At 32.3% G+C, this 22,886-nt stretch overlaps 1 protein-coding gene and 1 long non-coding RNA gene across 2 annotated transcripts in view; one reads left to right on the top strand and one right to left on the bottom strand.

Annotated features, from left to right (window-relative positions):
- Window positions 1-1,126: 1,126 nt before the first annotated feature.
- Window positions 1,127-22,886, top strand: part of LOC123654749 (kelch-like ECH-associated protein 1B) — a 31,629-nt gene continuing 9,869 nt past the window's right edge. Inside the window, exons 1-5 of the mRNA XM_045590634.1 lie at window positions 1,127-1,368; window positions 10,344-10,457; window positions 11,290-11,454; window positions 14,873-15,022; window positions 17,309-17,425. Coding sequence (XP_045446590.1) covers window positions 1,207-1,368; window positions 10,344-10,457; window positions 11,290-11,454; window positions 14,873-15,022; window positions 17,309-17,425 — 708 coding nt within the window. The 5' untranslated portion in view covers window positions 1,127-1,206. The remainder of the gene's footprint in view (window positions 1,369-10,343; window positions 10,458-11,289; window positions 11,455-14,872; window positions 15,023-17,308; window positions 17,426-22,886) is intronic.
- Window positions 19,851-22,207, bottom strand: LOC123654393. The gene is made up of 7 exons (XR_006743234.1): window positions 22,104-22,207; window positions 21,810-22,018; window positions 21,553-21,715; window positions 20,903-21,367; window positions 20,421-20,683; window positions 20,107-20,264; window positions 19,851-19,953 (listed from the first exon to the last, which is right to left on the bottom strand). It is a non-coding gene; the product is annotated as an uncharacterized LOC123654393 (long non-coding RNA).

Below are 22,886 nucleotides of genomic sequence, written 5' to 3'. Positions count from 1 at the left end.
ATCCTACAAAACTATACCTGAAGTCGGATAATGCCCACGTTGTACTCTGTTGACTAATTGGGAAGCTTCCTTAGAGCTTTGAGCATAAATACAGCCATTTTGTTTCTTAAAGTATTGCTCTATTGTAAAAGTTTTCTCATTCGTAAACAAAAATTTTCTGTGACCTCATTGTTTTGATTTTACCAACCTTTTTTTTTTGATTATCAGTTAAGAAATTACCAGTGCGTCTATTATAGGCTGCAAGTCTTAAGTCATCTTCGGAGAGGATCTTTATCTCCGGAGATGAAATCTTTTTCTTTTGGACAGGATTTCTTCGAATTCTTTCCCTTACTGCTTTGATCGCCCGTTTCGTACGAACACTACGGGGACGACCAGATCTTTTTCTATCACAAACAAAAGAGGCTTCATTGTACCTATCAATAGCTGTAAGCGTATGGAGAGTTTTAAAAAGTGTATTTGACTTCATAACTACTCTGTGTAATGCAATTACAACGATTCGGTTCTCTTTATCACCCCACTCTATTTTAATATCACAAAATATTTTACAATGTCTTAGCGCGAAAATGAGAAATCACGTGTAGTTTTTAAAAGCGACCAATGTGCACATGTTAAAAATTTTCGAACCTAATTTACCAAATGTAGTGTACAGGATAAGAACCTATTTATTTACATTAAAAAGCAAGTCTAAAGTAAAGTTACTATCTAAAAATTGATTTTAAGCTAGTCCCTATTTTCAGAGCTATTGCAATTTACAAACGAGCCTACTTTCAAATGTTATCGATTATTCGAAAAGTAGAGTTGTAGTATAATTACTTCCTCAATAATTACCCTTAGTGGGAAAGCACATCGGCTATCATATTATAAACTAGCTGTGCAAGCGACTTCGTCCGCGTAGAATTTAACAAAAAAGGTATTATTGTTCAGTTCGCAGAGTTATAAAATAAATAAATTTTAAAATAAAGGTAGCCTAAGTTACTCCTTATTATATCAGCTATCTGTCAGTGAAAGTCCCGTCAAAATCGGTCCAGCCGTTTTAGAGATTAGCCGGAACAAACTGTCTGACAGACAAAAATTTAAAAAAAGGTTATTTTGGTACATGTATCGTGTATACATTTAGTAAAAAGCGGTTATTTTAATATTACAAACAGACACGGCAATTTTATTTATTTGTATAGATAGTAAAGTTATAATTGATTCACGTCTAAAATGTCCTTAGCAAAGATGGAGACCGAAGATGCCGCCGGTCGCAAACTGCTGGACGATATGCCACCCATAAACTGCGAAATCTTCGAGGGTCCCTACGGTGGCAGCAACGATATTGGCGATATGACATTTTGTCTAGGAAACTATGTACCTGATTTTATGAAGGTAAATTATATTTAATCTTATTCTTATGTTTTATTTCATATTATGTATACATTAATGAACAGGTTACTGATGCTGAAATGGATATATGTTTATCGTTTTTAACTCCCTTTTAATAAAAGTTCTTACATCTCTTATACTTAACTAATGACGCAATAATAACTTTAATTATAAGCTACCCTAAAAATCAGTCCCTTTAGAGTAAAAGAAAATAAAATGATATAATATTAGATTACGTCTCAAAAATATCGATTTAGGGGTACTTAAAAACGTGCTTAGACAATTCTAGAAAAATTTATATCTTGTTATTTCATTTTAATGTGTTTAGATGTGCCACACTGTATATTACAACTTAAAAAAATCTATATATAAAAATGAACTGTCAAAATGTTTGTAAGCCAACTAGCATTTTTTTTAAATAATTCACTTAGCAGTCACTGTTTATTTTAATATCAGTCGTCGTTAAGTTTTATTCAGGATTTTCCACTAGTCATTGAAATTTATGAAGAAAACTATGATAAACTTACCTTTGCTGAGGTTTAGTCATGTTATTTAGTTTTATGTTTCGAGAATAAAGTTGATCGTATTTAAACGCAAAAAAAATTGAGCATATATGTCTTATATATAAAATTCTCGTGTCACAGCGTTGCCATACGACTCCGAAACTGCTGGACCGATTTTTATGAAATTTTATACATATCGGGTAGGTCGGAGAATCGGCCAACATCTATTTTTCATACCCCTAAGTTATAAGGGGGGGATTACGAGGGTGGTAAACCTTTAGATTAGGAAAAACCGTATTTCGGGATTGTGGGGGAAAGGGGGTGAGGGTGGGGAACGCTACCCCCGGTACCACTGTCACACTTCGAAACCCCATGGTTATGGATCCATGGTTAGTTTTGAGACTAGAAAAAGATTTCGCAGCTTTCATGCGTTATTTTCACATTTCACAAGCTTTTTTTTCACATTTCACACGTTAATTTCACATTTCATACGTTATTTTCAAACAGAAGTACGTAAAAACGATCTCGACTCCAAGATCAACAAACGATGCAACTTACGTTACTCATGCTCCGTTCCGTAGCTTTCACATGTTATTTTCACATTTCGCACATGATTTCAACATTTCACACGTTAATTTAACGTTTTCACACGGTTTTTTAACAACCTATACAACTGATGTTTAACGACTGAGAGCTAGATGTTTTAGTAAAAAATGGCGTGCCACTTATCGTTTCGCTCTAAAGCAATGTGAGCATAAATTCATTGTTTTTAAACATTTTTGAATATCATATCAAAAATTGACCGCTCCAGCGGGGTTCGAACCCGCGTCTCCGACTGACCGTGTCGGCGCTCTAGCCAATTAAGCTATGGAACGATGTACCCGCTAGAGCGAAATTTTTGATATGATGATTTTTATTTTCGGTTTAAGCGAACCGTGGCGCCGTCTATAGTGAGTTCTTTACAGAAACCCGTAATTATTCAAAGTTTCATATAACAATGAAAATCTTTGACAGGAGACGACACCATGCTATTTTTAATTCATTCATTCATTCATTGTTTTTGTTTAAATAACTGTAAAGGCAAAGGTTTAAGACCATACAGCCTTGTTTCATGTTATGTTTTTTACTTAAATATTTTTTATTTTTACTTATTTACTTGTTATATACGAAAAATATTCAATATTTTAGTTCATTTTATATAACAATAAATAAATAAAAACAAAAATATATTGAAGTGAAAAATATAGGGACTCCCCGCAGCGCCGGAGCTAAGGTGAAGTCAGACGCGGAGCTCAAAGCTATTATAATAGTTTTAAATTCTTCCTCTAATCTCAAAACTTTAACCATGGAAATCTCCATAACCATGGGGTTTCGAAGTGTGGCAGTGTTACCTAGTATAGCTCCCCCTACACCCTCCGCCCTCCACCCCCAAAAACCACATAATTTGGTTTTACTTAACCTAAAGCTTAGCCACGGCGGGGGGGGGGGTTTAATGACATATGGCAAAACAAAGTTTGCGGTGTCAGGTGTTTGTGTTATCAATCAGTGAATTAATTAGTGATCTTTCGCTTTTACATACAAATATAGATAATGAAATAATTTATTGTTCTATATACTGTAGTGTCAAATCAGTAAAATCATATAGTAAAAAAAGGTAAATATATCTAATCTATATCGATATTATTTTTGTAAGATTTTTTAATAATAAATACGAATTATCAAGCAAGATCAAAGTATAGAGATATGCAGAGATTCGGTACATTCTGTAAGCTTTAATTGCAAATATTTTTTTGTAATGGTCTTGTTTCTATTTAAAAAAATTGTAATGAAAAACAAAAAATAAGCTAGTTTTTTAGAGATAAATTTAATATTTATTTGTGGCATTCTAAAGACTAATTGAAATAATTGTGTTGATTGAAAGCAAAAAAAAAAAAACAAACCTCAATTCACATCGACAAGTAATAAAATGAGAAGTCAAAAGGGCAATAATTATAAAACTTATTAATAAATAGAACTTATCCAGATTATGACCTCTATGTCTCTCTCTATATATATCATACCGATGTTTACTTCATCTTAAGGTGCTGTACCTCCTTAAGTCGGCTAGATTTTTACCGTGAAAGAAATTGCGCCATGCTTCGCAATGTTAGACGATAATACAAAACTATCAATAATTTATCTCGATCTAGATATTTCGCATGTTCCTACCCGTGTCGGGAGTTATACCATTATATAAAGTTCGTACTCGGACTAGCACTTCGCCGATTTTCGAAACCTTTTTTGAAAGCTGAGTCCGCGAGAGGAGGCTCTCAATTCGATTGTATGTTTTTTATATGTATGTTACTTCAGAATTCTTGACTGGATAGACCGATTTCGATGATTTTTTTTTAAATCAAAAGCGTGTCATGTGGTCTCATTCAATTGAGATACTACTACAAGTACTTAATTATATCTAATAATGCTTATTTATTTGACTAGTTTTTCGCCGACCTACTTTGTATTATACCGTCATAGATAAAGTAAAAAAAAAATAGATAACGCACCTAGAACAGAAAAGTGAAGCCACTTTTTTAAAGATGTGTGAGTGAGTGAAGTGTTGACACTTTTTAAAAAAAGTCCCTAAAATTTTTATTAAACAATTAATTTAATATAGGTAAAATAGTTATGTGAAAATAAAATCCTGTTTATAGTTTTAAATATATTTACTCCTTTTTTCGATTCAAATTGTTACACAAATCTATTGTAGCTGTGTTTTGATTCATCTAATATATAAAATTCTCGTGTCACAGTTTTCGTTGCCGTACTCCTCCGAAACGGCTTGACCGATTTTGATGAAATTTTTTGTGCTTATCCGGTATCTATGAGAATCGGCCAACATCTATTTTTTATCCCCCTAAATGTTAGGGGTAGTCCAGCCCAAATTTTTTATTTATTTATTTTTAGACAAAATTTTTAATTTCTATTTTTTTATGATACAACATTAAAAAATACATACAACCCTAAATTTTCAACCCTCTACCATCAACCCCTATTTTTAATAGCGTTTAGCGGCAAGACAACGATTGCCGGGTCAGCTAGTTTAATTATATAAATCTGTGTCAATGAAAACTTGCGTTTTTAAGTTATTGATCATTCCTCTGAGGGGCAAGTTCCTGCTTTAAAGACGTCTAACTCTTTGCTGTAATAAATTGATTTTATTTTTACATTTTTTTAAAATCAAGTTCCTGTTTTTTATATTATTAATTAACTTTTCTCTTAGTTTATGTTTTCTGGGTGTATCAAAGATTGAATCTTGGTTAACGACTGATTTAGACTCATTCGGTAGATCCTAGAACAAAAAATATAACATTAAAATACGTAGTAGTAAATAGCAGTATGTACTTGATGGTACTCTGCGAAGTCCAAGTTTTGTACCGTACATGTCAGCTTTATCAAAATTGTAGTCGTGTTGTAGTTCATTTCGGCTCAGTCGTAAAGCAGCTACCCATTCATCTCCTATTAAAATATTCGTTGGAAACTTAAAACCATGATATTTAGTAGTAAAATATGAGTAGTTACACAAATTTAAACAAAAACAAACGAGTTAAAAATTCATATTTAACTTGACTTCAATTTAGGAAAAACATTAAAATCACACAATAAAAAAAAAAAACAATAATGTTGTCCACTTTCTACTTAATTATTTTTCTATGATTGCCTACAATTTACTTACCCGCATTTTGGGCTAATGGAAATAAAAATTACTGGTAACACTCCCTCGGTACGTCATTTCGGGACATCGAAATTATAAGTTCCGAATAACCTCAATATTATTTTGGAATAACAAGAAATATAAAGTTTTGTATGTACTTACGTGTGAAACGATGTTTCTTCAGACTTTTTATTCACTTTGGTATTGTTTTTGCACCATTTAATTACATAAGAACGGCATTTTGAAGGCAAAATTACTGTACGAGGCCCCGTGAGATACTAACGAAAATGAGCGTAGTTGATGCATATGTGTAGATGCATATGTGTGCGTGAGCGCGTGTGTTTACTTGAAGGAGCCGAGTTTTGTGGCTTCAGTAACAACAAATGCCGCGCATTATCTACTTTTTTTTTACTTGATCTATGTATACCGTATATATACCGTTATAACTACTAATACTTTTCACTGGGTATACCGATTGTGATGATTCTTGTTTTAATCGAAAGCTCATGCCTGTCGGGTGGTGTGGGTTGACGGATATATTCCCTATTATGAGTAACGATCGCTATCTGGTGTACATGTTAACAACCGGGACCGACGGCTTATTGTGCTCTCCGAGTCGCGGTGGGGAGACCCACACGGACTGCACAGACACCCAGAACACGACAAACATCTGTATGGCCGATACAAATGTTTCTGATGTGCGGGGATCGAACCCGCAACCGTCAGCGCAATAGCCACAAACCAGTGCTGGGGCCGTTGCGCCAACGCGTCGTTATATATGGGTATGTAGATATAAATTATTAAATGTTTGTTAACAATTTTTTCTCGCTTAAAGCAACAGCGTGAGATATAAATACGTGACTACGCGAGTTCTTATCGCTGTTTAAATAACGCAAACACCATGACTTAGCAAATATTTACTATTCCACCTCGTCGTTTAAAATTTTATTTCATTACATGACCGGTTTCTACGTTTTTTACAGTATTTTTCGTTTAATTTATTAATTTCCTGACAATGACTTGCGCATTATTAAATGTCTAATATTGAAAGATATATTCGTTTCAATTTTTAAAGAAGATAATGTTAAACATCTAATCTGTAAATATTTTTGTATCGTGTTAGTGTTAATTTACATTTATGAAGAAGGTGAAGGTCAATGGTTCATACCTGACAATTTTTTTTTTTGATTTTCTAAAACCTAAATATTTTGCAATAAATAGGTACTTATCAAACGTCATTGTATAATTAGCTTATAAATTAGCGCACTAGTGCTTAGAGTAATAGTTTTGACTGAAATATTGTGATTATTCAACCCTGGTAAGTCGGAAGTCAAGGACGAAGAAGAAGGAAGTCAGAAGAAGTTATAGGCAGTCCAGGCATGATCGCAAAAATAAATAATTTACCACCTATAATGATACTAGCTTGCCTTACTGCTCCATTGTCAGATCTCGACATTCAAGACAAGACGCTGTCATGGTCGGATCATTTAAAAGTAATTACTAAAAAGACTTTTGCAACACTGAGTTCGTTACGTCGCCTTAAATCCGTTCTGCCAATCCATACCAATATTATGTTGGCAAACTCTCTTATCTATTCTAGATTATGCAGATGCGAGCTACTCTAATTTGACCGAGGTTCATATTTTGTCCACGCAAATTTGACCATGTTTCTGAATTTCGTTCCAAGCTCAAGTGGCTTCCTATACGCCTTCGCCGGAACCTACATATTCTTTCTCTGTTGTACTGTGTGCTATTTAATCCAAATTCTCCTTCTTATTTAAAAGAAAAATGTGTATATCTCAGCGAAGCTTCAGAATTAAGAACATCTTAAAGACTTATGCTGGAGCTACCCGTACATAAGTCCAAGTACTTTAGTCAGTCTTTTACTGTTCAGACTATTAAACTATGGAATAGTCTGCCCTTACTCATAAGGGAGGCTAAATCACTGTTGACTTTTAAAAAACACGTTAAGGATTATTATCTTAAGATGAAGACCATTTAGATAGTGCAATTTCTTTTCTTTTTTTCTCGTTTTGTTGTTTGTGTTTTTATCATTTCATTTAATTGTCATCTTCAATTTACGTTCATTGCTCACATACTTTATTAGTTTATGATAGAATATATTTTATATTTTTATTCTTCTTTTTATTTATTTATGTATATTTTATCATAATACTAATAATAATAATAAATTCTATTATAAGTATTAGAATGTAGACATTTGTGTGTAAGTTTATAATTATACATCTACACCACCTACCCAATTTAGATAATAAGTTTCCTTTTTATGTCTAGGTTGTCTGGAAGAAATGGCTAATTAGCCATAAGTACGCCCATTGTACTTCACTCTCTGTATCTATCTTTATGCTTTGTTTATAATATATTTGTGGTGTACAATAAAGTATAAAATAAAATAAATTATTACGGAAATAAATTGTAGCCTATGTTAATCAGAAATTATTTACATTTCTAATGTTGAAAGAATTTTCAAAATAAGTTTTGTAGATTAGCCCCTATAAATCTACTGCCAATCTTATAAACTACTTTCCTCTTTATCATAATAATTACTCAATTTGTTGTAAGTTTACGCTGCAAATATATTGTTAAAAATAAAATGAATATGACATTATATCATAAAATATAGCGAGAAAATTGAGTAGTAAACGTAAAAAAAAATGTTTCCGTCATCGCCTTTGTTTAAAGTTGGTCAAATATAGTACGACAGCTAGAATCATTGCTAAAATTTACAATACTATTGGTCGCTATGTCACTTTCATATATTATCTAATGAACATAATACTTCAATGACCCTGAGTTTAGCATATAATAAGCTTGTACTAAGTAAAATACCTATTGCTTTGTCATCTTAAGTAGTATCAACCCATTTAGACAATGGTTAATAATATTCTTTTGTGTAATTTAACGCTATTGCTTTGTTATTAACATTATATATTTGTATACTACTACTACTACTTATGCCCGCGACTTCGATCGAATATCTCATTTTCTAACCTACGTATTAAGATGAAACATATACCAGCCTTAAATTTAAATCTCCAGTAATACAGCTACGAAAACCGCACCAAATACCAGATAGAAAGAGACAAAGTCTAAAAATAATATTTTCTCTTTTATTGGCACTATAAAGACCTTTTTTCATGAGTTTATTTTCCAAATAGCAGAGGATGCGTACAAAGTACAGACATATAAAATACAATTTTATTATAGGTGTAGATGTTTATTTATTTATTCTTAATGTACACCGAAATACAGACACAAAGAAAGATACCTATAATAAAAGATCTACGAAGGCGATCTTATCGGTAAAGAGCGATTTTTTCCAGATAACCTTTTGGTACTGGACACGATAAAGTAGCAGCGGTTAGAAGTGTGCATATATTAAGGAGGAAAAAATCAATAATAAATAACGTTAAACAAATTGTTTACATATTTAATAATAAAAATACGAGGCATTATCAGATATCATAGATATAAACTACGACATGATAGATTTACATAAACATAACACACTTATACATATATAAATAAACTAGCTATGCTACCCAGCTTCGCTCGGAAGTTGATATGAGATTACGTGGTAGTTGAAATAAAAAAATAAACTATGACGTAAATAAAAAGTAAAAAAAAAAAGATTGAAAACATTTTCTCATTATTTACACTACTTGTTTATAAACAATATTTTTCATTTTATTGTCCGGGGTATATATATAAATTTTTCGAATTTCCTACTCTTGAGCAAGCTACATACATATAGCTAACCGTGAGAGAAGCAGGATTCTTTAAGGTTGATGCCACAATATTTTAAACTTTGCCCTTGCGCTTTGTTAATTGTAAAACTAAAGGCTAATTTAATTGGAAACTGCAATCTTTTAAATTGAAATGGCAATTCAGAAGAGATCAGTGGTATTCTAGGTATAAATACTGTGTGTCCTTTTTTCTTTCCAGAAATATGTTCAGCTTCAATAATATTATTCGATAGCTGTTTTACGATCATCCTCGTTCCATTACATAGTTTTGGGGAGTTGAGATTTCTGAGTAGTATGATTGGAGATCCAATTTTCAGACGAAGGCATGTAATGGCATTCCTGGTACTTGTAAAGAGCTTAGATATTCAGTAGGGAAGTTGACACTTTCTTCAATGGATACCATCGTGTCGATCGATTAATATGTTTTCTCTTCACCAAGTATTTTCTTTAGAATATTAAAACTGATATCGTCAACAATATTAATTGAACACACTATTAAAACATACTCACTCGTGATACTTCAAAATAAAGGCTCACAGATAACTTCTTTCCTTTTCGTTTCGAAATCGCTTGTTTCCTATCTCTTTCGCACTCATTGAATATAGTTCCAGGAATCGTACCAAACTTCGTTTCATAGCATAATTTTCGTGGGAGTCCACTGCACCAGCGCTAAATAAAACCGTTTAATTATATTTGGCTCCATAACTACTTTGTTTAATGCAATCGCAGTGATTCTGTTCTCTTTATCACCCTACTCATTTAATATCACCAAATATTTTACAATGTATTGGCGCGAAAATGAGAAAACACAATAAACAATATATAAAAATGACAGTATCCAAATTCAAATGTAATATTTTGTTTATTTTTAATTGTAACAGTATTTATGGCCAAACTATATAATATGCAATAGAACAAATTTTATCAGTTATTTCTCAGCATGTACAAACACGCTTAGACAGTGCGAGAAATTCCTTTATAAAAATATATATCCTTAAAAAGTTTCGTTTCTTTCAGATGTTGTTTACAATGAGATCGCATCATATGCTAACTGACGTAGTATTAGAAGTAGGAAACGAATTGTTTCACGTTCACAAAGTTGTGCTAGCTGCTGGCAGTCCTTACTTTAAGGTAAATGAATTAATATTGTTTTTTTCTCTCACCCCTTTTATTTTTTATTTCATATATATGTATTTTAAGGGTTTCCTCTTCACTTGCATACAGTTGTTTGTTGCACTCTGCTATACATTGTTTTTTGAAGTAAAACTACTTTACGCACGCTTGACTTGGGGAGTAAACTGGTGAATTCGTAACGAGAGCGTTACGAAAATTGTGATCGGACGATGCGAACGGAATTTGAGAGGGAGATAAGTATCACTTAGTGAAGATAGTAAGAGAGAGAGTTACGTTTCGTATTTTACTATAGGAGCTAAAGAAGTTTTACTTCAGTAGAGTGGTCTAAAGTACCTACACTCGTTTTTTTTTTCCGGTTACCTTTTGTATCAACAGTTTTGATTTTTTTTTCATTTGGCTATGATAAGACCAGTTAACATATTATATATTCTTTCTATTTTTATACTTCTTTATAAAATCTAATTTGTGTTAAATTATAATTTACTACTTTTTTTTACTACTAAGAATATAGCCACCCCCTCTCTTCACCACGCTAGGCAGGCGGGTTGGTGACCGCAGGCTGGCTACTGGCTTTGTCGTACCGAAGACGCTGCTGCCCGTCTTCGGCCTGTGTATTTCAAAGCCAGCAGTTGGATGGCTATCCCGCCACCGGTCGGCTTTTTAAGTTCCAAAGGGGTAGTGGAACTGTGTTATCCCTTAGTCGCTTCTTACGACACCCACGGGAAGAGAGGGGGTGGCTACATTCTTTACTGCCGTAATCACACAGCAAGTTATAGTTAAGTAAATATGTTATCAACAATGACTAAATGACTGAACAATGATTACGCAGGCAATGTTTACGAGTGGGTTGAAAGAGTGCGAGATGTCACGCGTCCGACTTCAGGGCGTGTGTCCGTCGGCCATGGCGTGGCTCGTATACTTCATGTATACGGGGAAAGTACGCATCACCGAGGTCACGGTGTGCCAGCTACTTCCTGCCGCTACCATGTTCCAGGTATTATTTTTATACCGGAATACTTTCGACTCATTATATCATTACAGCCTATACAGTCCACTGCTGGACATAGGCCTCCACAAGTTTACGCCAAAAATAACGTGAACTCATGTGTTTTGCCCATAGTCACCACGCTGGGCAGGCGAGTTGGTGACCGCAGTACGGGCTTTGTCGCACCGAAGACGCTGCTGCCCGTCTTCGGCCTGTGTATTTCAAAGCCAGCAGTTGGATGGTTATCCCGCCATCGGTCGGCTTCTTAAGTTCCAAGGTGTTTGTGAAACCTTGTTATCCCTTAGTCGCCTCTTACGACACCCACGGGAAGAGATGGGGTGGCTAAATTCTTTAGTGCCGTAGCCACACAGCACAAAGATACATTTACATACACACAAAGATTCGACTCATTATAAGATAATATTAATACATACATATGCTTAAAAAGTGTGTAATTTGAATGTACTAGTATACCTATATATTAGACTGCTGTCCAAAATAAATACATTGTTTTACATTTGAAATATTCTTCAGTATATTCTTCGCTACAGCACATATAGACCAGTGTCGAAGCGTTTGAAAATGGTAAAAAGTAAAAAAAAATTGTACATCTTTTTATTGCCTACAACTTTGCGATATAACTTTTTTTCTATAATACTCATAGTTTTGTCGGATATCGTGATAAGCCGGGTTCAACCTTTAATTCTCCTCCCTAATTTTTTCGTTTCTTCTAATTTAATTCTATTATTGCCTTTTCGCTAAAAGTAATTAATTAAATACACTAATTAATTTCCCTGTTTTTAAATAATACAATGCAGTATCGACCATATTCTTATGTTACGGTTACAATAAACCGACTATTACGATTTCTGATGAATATATACTGGAATTGAAATGTTTAAATATTTCGGAATAATTTTCACGTTAAAATCGATGGTAATGTTATAAAATAAACACCTATTTATCAATAGGGTATTCCACTATGTTTGAAAAAGTACTTGAAAATGTTGATTTTCCAATAAAAAGCCACAAAAAAATATTTCGGCAAAATAAACACGCTTTCATGCCATAAAATTAAATTACATTTTAAACCTTAATTATTTCCGCGAAAACGCTATCAGCCATTTTGGTGACGTAATATGGTTAATAACAAAAGTCGTGTATTACGTATGTAAGACCGAACGAACTCGTTCAATACGTCAAAAGTTCAATACCTTATACTTCAAGGTTAACAGCTACAAATATTTGGTGTTTTTGTTTTAAATAATGAATTACAATAGCTATTGTTGGTGTGTACTGTCTAGCTTTCTTTTTTATGTCACTAGGTCGGCAAACAAGCGTACGGCTCACCTGATGGTAAGCGATTACAATAGCTTATAGACACCTGCAATACCAGAAGCATCGCAAGCGCGTTGCCGACCCAATCCCCAATCCCCCCAGGAGCTCTGGTCACCTTACTCACCAACAAGAACACAATACTGCTTCAAACAGTATTATAAGAGCTGTCTAGCTGTACAAATACTAGCATTAAAAAAAAACTATTAAGTCTTAATTTGGCAGTAATATGAGGAATAAAACAACACTTTCTAACATTATTTTTCAAATTAGGTTTACAGTATAATATAACAAGTAATACTTACAAAGATGTTTTAACATTCTGAAATTCGACAGAACAGAAGTCTGGCTTACATGCAAAAAACTTAGCAACTATCATTGAATCAATTTTTGGCAGATTCGTACTATCTGTTTTTACAAAACCTTTTTGCATTTTAATAAATAAATAGCTACAAATGAAATGCACTAACGAAAGAGCACAACTATTACTCCTTGAAGTTACAGTTGATAGATAATTATGTACCTAGCTGTTTACAGCACTGACAGAATTTTGTTTTTGCCCGTATGATGTCATACTATGGCTGGTCGTGTTTTAGGTCACGTGATATACAGATTAAAATATACGACTTAACTTCAATATAATAAAACAATAATGTGCTTTTATGATTCCAAATCAGAATATTTAAGTGTATTTCTACATACACTTTAATTTTTATCAAATTTTATAATTTACTAGAGACCCGCCCCGGCTTCGCACGTGTGCAATGCTGATACTAAATATACTACAGAATGTCTTTATTTATAGTGTGAAGCTAACTTATATCATGGTTATTAACATAATAACAACAACATTCAAATATGCGTCGTTAGATTACACGTTGTTACAGAATGCGTTGAAGAAATAAAGGTCCACTGCTCGTTCCCCGTAGGTGATAGCGTGATATTATGTAGCCTATATGTTGACCCGACTTATTAATAATATTCGTGCCAAATTTGAAGTAAATCCATGCAGTACTTTTTGAGTTTATCCCGGACATACATACAGACAAACAGACAAACAAAAATTCTAAAAACTATATTTTTGGCTTCGGTATCAATTGTAGGTCACACCCCAAATATTCTTTTAAAAAAATATTTAATGTACAGTTTTGACTTTCCTACCATTTTATTATATGTATAGATTTTTCAATACCGAAAGTACTTATAATGGACGTCATTTTACCTCATCGTTAAGCAAATACGAGAAACGCTGTATCATTTTGTCCGCCATTGGCCTCTATTATAGTCCACATTGATTTTAATAAAAATATATACGTACGTTTACTCTCGAGAACTAATATTATTTTAGTTAATAATTTTATAACAGTCATATGTATAATTTGTTAGTATATAGTAAAAATATTCGCTTGTAGGTAGCTTGATGTTATTAAAATGAATTTAAGTTTGTCTCACATCTTTTTGTAAAGATTTTGTTTATTAAATGAATAGGCCCATGTATAACAAACGTACAATACAATCAATTGATAAATACTTACGCAAAAATTACGTTACCATTGACTTTGACTCGCTAATCAATTTTAATAATTATTTTACTCGCTATTGACTAAACTACTAATCATTACAAACTACTGTGATGTAAAAATCGCATTCCTTTAGTTTGTTTGTTTTCAGATGATTTTATTATGGCCGTCAAAAATGTACGGTATTAGAATTGAATGTAACAATGACGTTGCTGGATTTGTGCGATTTGATAATTATTTACGAAACTCGTTTGAGCATGTTAACTAAACTAGAATTGTGTTTAATCAGTTAGACTGTTGCTCTGACTCGCTGGTTCGATTCCGGCTCATAATAAACAATTTTATAAGCTATACTTATAGATGTTAGTTATGGCTTGATATTTGTGCTTGTGAGTTGTATTTTCAGACCCCCGACATTGGAGTTAATCCTAATAGGGGTGGTTGAGTTGAACTGCCTTTAATTATTTATGTTAACATTACTATGACTTGGTTGTATTAAAAAAATAAGTTTAAAACAAATAACGATGTCGTCTAGGATACGAAAGGACATATATTGTAGTTGTGTGCTGCAGATATCGAACGTTATAGACGCGTGCTGTGCGTTTCTCGAGCGTCAGCTGGACCCGTCGAACGCCATCGGCATCGCGAACTTCGCAGAGCAGCACGGCTGCGCCGAACTCAAGCAGAAAGCGAACCAGTTCATTGAGAGACATTTTACACAAGTAAGTAAATAGTTCTTAGATTTATATATTCTGATGATTGAATTGTGATAATATTCAGTTTTAAATTTTATAAGTATGAATATGGAAGAGCGGGACATTCTGTTTTATTTTTTAACCGACTTCAAAAAAAGGAGGAGGTTACTCAATTCGACCGTATATATATATTTTATATCTGTTCGGAGATAACTCCGTCGTTTATGAACCGATTTTGATAATTCTTTTTTTGTTTGAAAGGAGATATTCCTAGTTTAGTACCACGATAAGGAAACCAAGATATGATAACATACATTAAAAAATATATTCTGAGTTTCCTCCGGTCGAATTGAGTAACCTCCTCCTTTTTTGAAGTCGGTTAAAAAAGACTTCGGCAACCGGCAAACCGGCAGCGAATCATTTTAACTCTCTCTTCTACTACTAATCCTTCACGATTTACTAAAAATACCGAGCTGAGCTCGGTCACCCAGGTACTAATATTAATAGTAAAACGCGTGTAATTATAATAATTACACGCGTATAATAATATATTAAGTATATTATGAAATGTAATATAATATTATGAAATATATAATTAAAATATATATGAGTGGGAACCGAACCTGCGGCCGTCGGCCGTGACAGGACTTCCATCACTGCCACATCAAAACGTAGTCATTCATATATTAGTAGATAATTTTTTAAAGTATTCATCTCTAAATATTGAATTTTTTCTACCAAAACTTTTTCTGTAGCGTTTACTGGGGATTAAACCGATTTAACTCCTTTTAAATCAAGTATACCTAATATAAATTCTTTAAACCTAATTTTTACTTTGTTCCCATTTAAAAAATAAACACACACTAATAATATCGTAGGTGCAGTTTTGGAAAAATAAGGTAGACCTTTTTAAAATTACTTCCAGCTAGTTAATATACCTCTCGTCCAATCTTTGAATAATGCTCCAAAATTTAAATGGTTGTTTACAAAAAAAAAACTTTGTTTAAAAAATTCCAAGAATATCAGAAATATAGATGTGACAGATTTATATTTCAAATTTAAGCTCACAATACACATTTCTCGAGTGGGTTTTTCCGTACGTGCACGCTTGAATAGTCATTTTACAAGTCATTCATTTCTAGATAAAACGAATGCCTGATCGATTGTAGCCTCTATTTAAAATGTCTTATAAGTAGCGGTAGAATTTTTTTTAATAAAATTTACCTAATATTGAGAAAAAAGAAAAACAATCAATATGTATTTATAAGTTTGTAGCCTAACCTTGCTTACCTTCACAGCTGAAAGCCATAACACCAATCAATAAAACCACCAATCAAAAAAGTTTTTATTGCCCTTAAAATATTATTAACTGTAGTTAGAAAAATCTAAAATGATCATTTGTTACCCTTCCATCATTAGCTATTTCAACAGAGTTATTAAATAATAAACGTAGGTGCTATTAATGACACAGCAAACCAAAAGCAAAAAATACATAGTTGACAGTGGACAATGACTCGAGGCAATTAGGTATATTGATAAGATTTCGCTTGTAAACTTGACTTTCATTCATAATTAGTAATAAAAAATCTTTCAAAAGTAGGTAGATACCTACATAGGGAACATAAATACAATTTAGAATCGTTATAAAATATCCATTGAATTATCAATTTTAAAATGATAACTAGCCTTTAATGCGTGTAGTGGTGCATGTGCAGTGTCGGCGCCAACACACCGGCGGTTTGCAGGCTTAAACAAATATTTGTTTCCGGTTTGGATATCTTTCCTTGTGGATGTGCTCATCGTGTCTCGGAGAGCAAGTTAATCTGTCGGTTCCTGTTGTTATTATATATACCTGACAGTGATCGTTACTCATCAGTCAGTCAGTCAGTCAGTCAGTCAGTTCAGCCTATGGACATATGAATCCCCAAGTTAGGCCGTTGCTCATAGTGGAGCAACGTGGTGGATTAAGCTCTACTCCTTCTCCTACATGGAGAAAGAAGCCTATGCCTAGCAGTGGGATATTACAGTCGTCATCGTTAATGCGTTATTATTGATAGAAAATAGCTTTGTCATTCTGTATTATCGTCATAGATTGTAAAGTATTAACCTTTTTTGATAGACACCCATCTTATCAGTGTACCTACGTAACGTTGGAAAAGTGAATAACACACACAGGTAACGTTTATACTTTTATCTATATAATGAGTATTAAGCGCAAAAAGTTTTGTTGTTTTGATGACATGTCAAATTTTGAGTCGTTTCTACCTCAAGTAAAGAAATCATCCTTTAAATAAGACTATTTTTGATTCACAGGTATGCAAAGAAGAAGAATTTTTACAATTAACTGCCCAGGAATTAATAAGCTTAATACGAAAAGACGAACTCAATGTTCGAGAAGAAAGAGAAGTTTACAATGCCGTGCTAAGTTGGGTGAGTTACTAACAATTTACTTTCTACTTTGTAAATACCCATTTATACAAGAACTTTACATCTACATACCCACATCAGCCTGTCGCAATCCACTACTGGACATAGGCCTCCACAAATTCGCGCCAAAAATGGTTGTGCCATTTTTGTGTGTAGTGTGTTTTGCCCATATTGCCCACGCTGGACAGGCAAGTTAGTGACCGCAGGGCTGGCTCATCTACATATGTATCTATACGAATAAAATTATAGAAATTTGCAGTTGTGCGCGCTACGTGGAAATCTACCGGTTAGATTTTGATTGAGTCTTGCTACTATTGTTTTTTTTTTTTATTATCGCTGAAAGTTTAAAAACAACGCCATTAATAGGATTACGTGTTTTTATAAAGAAATTTTATCAGCAAGGTTTATTATCTGTGACCGATATTTTTGATGTTTTGTCCTCAGCTCATATAGTACAAGTATGTGTTATATTATAAGAAGGAAAATAGAGGAAGTCGCGGATAGGTAGTACAGAATGTTGTGGTTACATTGACCTGCTACAAAAAAAAAATCCATACAATATATTAGCAGATAATTAATAGATAATTGTTTACGAAGGCTACTTCTAAAAAAAGTGCTCTATTTTTAATATTTCATTATCTGAGCGAGGTTAAAGATTATACGTTATAAAAATGTAATTAAAAATATTTTTGCGTCACCTAAGTGATATACCTAAGTCGAGTTGTACTCTTTTTTAACCGACTTAAAAAAAGGAGGAAGTTACTCAATTCGACCGTATATTTTTTTGTTTATTTTGCTTTTTTTGTGTATGTTCAGGGATAACTTCGTCGTTTAAGAACCGATTTTGATAATTCTTTTTTTGTTCGAAAGGAGATATCCCTGGATCTGATGATGGAATCCCAGAGAAATCGAGGGAAACTCGAAAATCCGCATAACTTTTTACTGGGTGTACCGATTTTGATAATTTTTAATTTAATCGAAAGCCGGTGTTTATCATGTGGTCACATTTAAATCTCATCGAGATCTGATTACAACTTTTGGAGTAATCTTAGATAATGCGTATTTACTTGGCTATTTTTTCATCTACCTACGTTGTATTACTTGTAGATATAATTGAAGTCGGTTTTTTTTCGTTTGCCTGCAGACACAATTGTGTGATTGTCAAAATAAAAAATAACGATTTTTTTTTTTTGTCTAATTCGCAGTCACCATCAGGATCAAGATGGGTAGTAGTGAGTGCTATAGGTAGTTATGAAAATAATTTTTTACAAAGCTATATAACTCATTAAAAATTCGTGGATATCGATATTCGTTTACGAATTTCGATGTCAAGTTATACCCCTTTATCAGTAATTAAACACTCGAAGTATTCAATACTATTTTTCGTGCTTGTAAAAAAACTTGAAAGTGAGTGTTTTAATCTACAATGAAGATACTCCAGTTGAAGTTAACCCACTTAGCTTAAAAACAAGAATTTTTTGAAACATTGTTTTTGCTGTCCAGTAACATGATGATTTTCGACTTCCCGAGTAGAAATTTTTTCGTCTTCCTAGTCAGGACCGGACCGTGCATGCCTGATCAGGACTAGATAAGGCATGTAACGCAGATGATGTATCTGGACCTGATCAGGACAACCTGATCTGGACCTGATCAGGTTTTCCTGATCTCAGGTCATACCTGATATGGACCTGATCAGGTTTCCCTGGTCAGGTCCAGATACATCATCTGCGTTACATGCCTTATCTAGTCCTGATCAGGCATGCACGGTCCGGTCCTTGGTTGCTTGATCCAAATCGAGTATGCCCAGCGCGGTCCTTTTAAATAAAACACGAATGTACAGTCTTCACAAAATTGTTTATTAAAAAACTTGGTTGTCTGCAAACCGTCATAACAAAACATCTCCTCGGATGCATAGGCCGATCAGATAGATGCGGCACAAGCATACATATGAGCGTACATAGATACGTATAACGAAGCCGGCGTGAATCGATTTATTAGACGTCACGTCAAAAAAAAAAAAGAAATGATATTATGTTACTTAACATACTATGTATATTTAAAATAACATATTATTTATATTTAACATAACATAACAATACACTTTATTGTGCACTTAAATAGAAATAAAACTTATCCGATTGAAAAAAAACACATATTTATATCCATTTATTTTTTCAAATGTATTATTTATTTTTGTTTTTACTTTAAATATCAATTATGTTAATGTTATAGTTAATTAATAATAATAATGATTGTTATTAAATATTATGAATTAATTTTTCTTTTTGTTTGCTTAGCAAAATATTTTACACAGCAAAAAAAAAAATTAAAAAAGTAAATAAATTAAAAGCGATTAGTTGTTTTTATTTATCTTCATTAGATTGGTAGTTTTTTGATCCTGGATACCCTGTACCCATCCCAATCTTTATTATTATATTAGCATTATTCAATACTGCAGACAATGCTTGATGGAATTTATTATCGAAAATACTTTCTTGATTATTTTCGAATTCTGTAATGTCTTACTGCAGCTTAAATACAAAATTTAAATTAATCATGTACGTAATTAAATTACTAATAGTAAAAAATAATTATTATTAGGTATAAAATATTAACATATAATTAAGAAATAATTAATTAGGTATCAGTGATACTAATTCTGCACTATATAATGATTAACATACTTTTTATAGAAGTGAAAAAGTCGTATCTTTGAAAACTTTTTTTTGAAGTTGCTTTAACTGCTACATATGACATCTCTTGTTATATAAACACGAGTAATATTTCCCATATTACGGGTAAAAGTATTTTTTCCATCAAGAGAAAAGTATATACGTTTATTCTGGAAAAGAAAATTTATTATAATTATGTGTATGATTAATTAATTATTATGATTAGCATTTTATCAAATATGACAATTTCAATATTGTCAGATAGAGCCACTATATTAGATCTTTAATATATTTGTATATAAGAATATAGTTTATTAAAAACTTACCATTTTATTTTTATATTTTTCGCCTTTTAATTTTTCATTGAATTTATCAAAATAATATCTTCCATTGTTGATAGCGGAAATTCTAATTTTTGGACCACTGGATTTCCTTCAGGATCTGTTAATAAACTGAAATCTAACAGCTGAGTACTGTTATTTTTTTATTTCAGATAGGATTTGGTAACGTCAGCAGATATGGCCTTTTAAATTCGCTAATTGTTTTGATAGACTGTTATAATTATGTTTGATACATTCCAGCAAAGAATCTGTTGAAAATAAATTATATATTATTTTTTTTTAACTAATACAATGATTTAAATTTCAAAATTGTGACACTGATGTAAATATAAATATTGATAGATAAATATTATCACGATTACAACACTCCACAATTTCAGAATGCAATCTATATTATGATTTTGTAAATAATTATAATAAGTATAGATATCCTAATAAATTAAAAACAATATATATTTTTTTCTTACCACTGGATACAGTATTTTTTGTTGATGATGATCTAGCTGCTAATATATTCATTTCAGCTTCTGTTTCAGATTTATGATGATGATGAAAAGGGATTATCAGCAATTGTTGCTAATGTACTGTCTTCATGTGCTATTTAAATACGCATATTTATGTCCTTCAAATTCGAGTTGATTTTTCTTATTTTTCTACGTTTATTTGATGGTGATGATGAAGATGACCAAGGTGGTATGGTGTAGATTATGAACTAATTTTTTCCTTTTTTTTGAGCCAACTATGTAGTTAGTACTGTCATTAATTCGTTTTTTTAGTTTCATTATTTATTTTCATAGGTTTACATAACGATGACGGTGGTGATGAAGATATCGAAGACGCTATTGATGTAGATGACCATTCGAGACTATGTTTTTAGGCTTGTTTCTTCACAATTTTTTGGTTAAATTTTTTTGGCTTTTATTTCTTAGGTTCTAGTGGAATGAAAAAATTTGAAATAAAATTTCAGTATTATAACTTAATTGATAGTATAAAAATTAACGATTAAAAATAAATTTATATCAATTAATATATATCAATTGTAAAAAAAAAAAAACATTAGTAAAAAAAATATTAGAAATTAATCAACAATATTTACATTTTAAATAATAAATATTACCTGCAATTTCAGTGGGTTCGTCAGTTAACTCTAAAGCTATTTAGCTAAATATATTATCTATTTTTAATCAATCCTTTGCTTTAGCAGACTACTCATTATTGGTAGAGAAGAATAGGGGTTCTTTTTAATCTTATTAATTTTACCTCTGCCTCTTCCATTGTTTCTGATAATATTAATTGTAATTATGAATTACTTTCTTATTATTATGACAATGAAATAACAATTCTTAAAAATCTATAATTTAAATAATAATTTACCTGCTGTGCCACTTATTTGAACATAAAACGTTGGCCATGTCGGGCAGACCCTTCACAATGTTTAACTATCATTTGTAATAATTTACAATACTTAGTACTTTTTAACAATGATTCGGGCTATTTACATCCGGTACCACGATATTCAATATATCAATTTCTTTATTGGATGAATCATTTAAAAATAAAACTAATGCATACATAAAAGCCATCTGAAAAAAACAGATTATTGAAATATAAAATTATTTTAAAAATAGTAAAGAATTGTAATGTATTTTTTCAATGATTTTTACTAACCTTAAATGTTTTACGTAGGTAATTAAACATAAAAACGAAGCTTTACACACAAGACAAATTTTTATCTAGCTAAATTAGTCCACAAGTTCGTATTTTGTACACAATACACCGAGTAAACGTCTATTATAGAGAGAAGTTTATAGTACACTTTTTTTTGTTTAACACAATATTATAATCAGGGATATTCCGGTATGGGTTATTTACCTTTATAAAACGGTACTTATCGAATCAAAATAACGGTAAGAGAATCATTCGGTAACCGAATCATATCGGTAATACAGTATCGAAATAAACCGGTAGTAGGCATAACGTTCGCGTCGTAAGTTTAAGCGGGCAATTCCCGTTCTTGTAGCTGCGCTGCGCTAGCTCGGATTGCGGTCCGAACGTACACCATATCTCTATCTCATTCGCTCCCGTGTGTTGCGTGATTTTACTTAAAACTTATTTATTTGTGATAGACGACAGGCCCCGGGCGTGACGCGAGCAAGTTTTCATCTCTTTTTCGCGTTAATGTTTATATTGCATATAACGAATAATTCAAAACAAAAAACTTAATTACTTTATTATAGTTAAAGAAGCCAGTCTTATGAAAAACCAAGCATTATCAATAAAAGCAAAGGAACATTACAGATTCTTCATTTTAAACGATGGCTCACAGATTTTGTCACCCTCTGTTACTTCTCCGAATCATTTTAAACCGAAATACATAACGTTATATTTCGGTATTACAGTTTAATCGGTAACCGTTTTATTACGGTTTTGGAACCGAAATAAAACGGTAAC

Source organism: Melitaea cinxia, chromosome 6 (genome assembly GCF_905220565.1).
Source record: "Melitaea cinxia chromosome 6, ilMelCinx1.1, whole genome shotgun sequence".
Classification (NCBI taxonomy): Eukaryota; Metazoa; Arthropoda; class Insecta; order Lepidoptera; family Nymphalidae; genus Melitaea; species Melitaea cinxia.
Note: the sequence above shows the minus strand (reverse complement) of the source record. Positions and strands in the feature narration are given on the sequence as shown.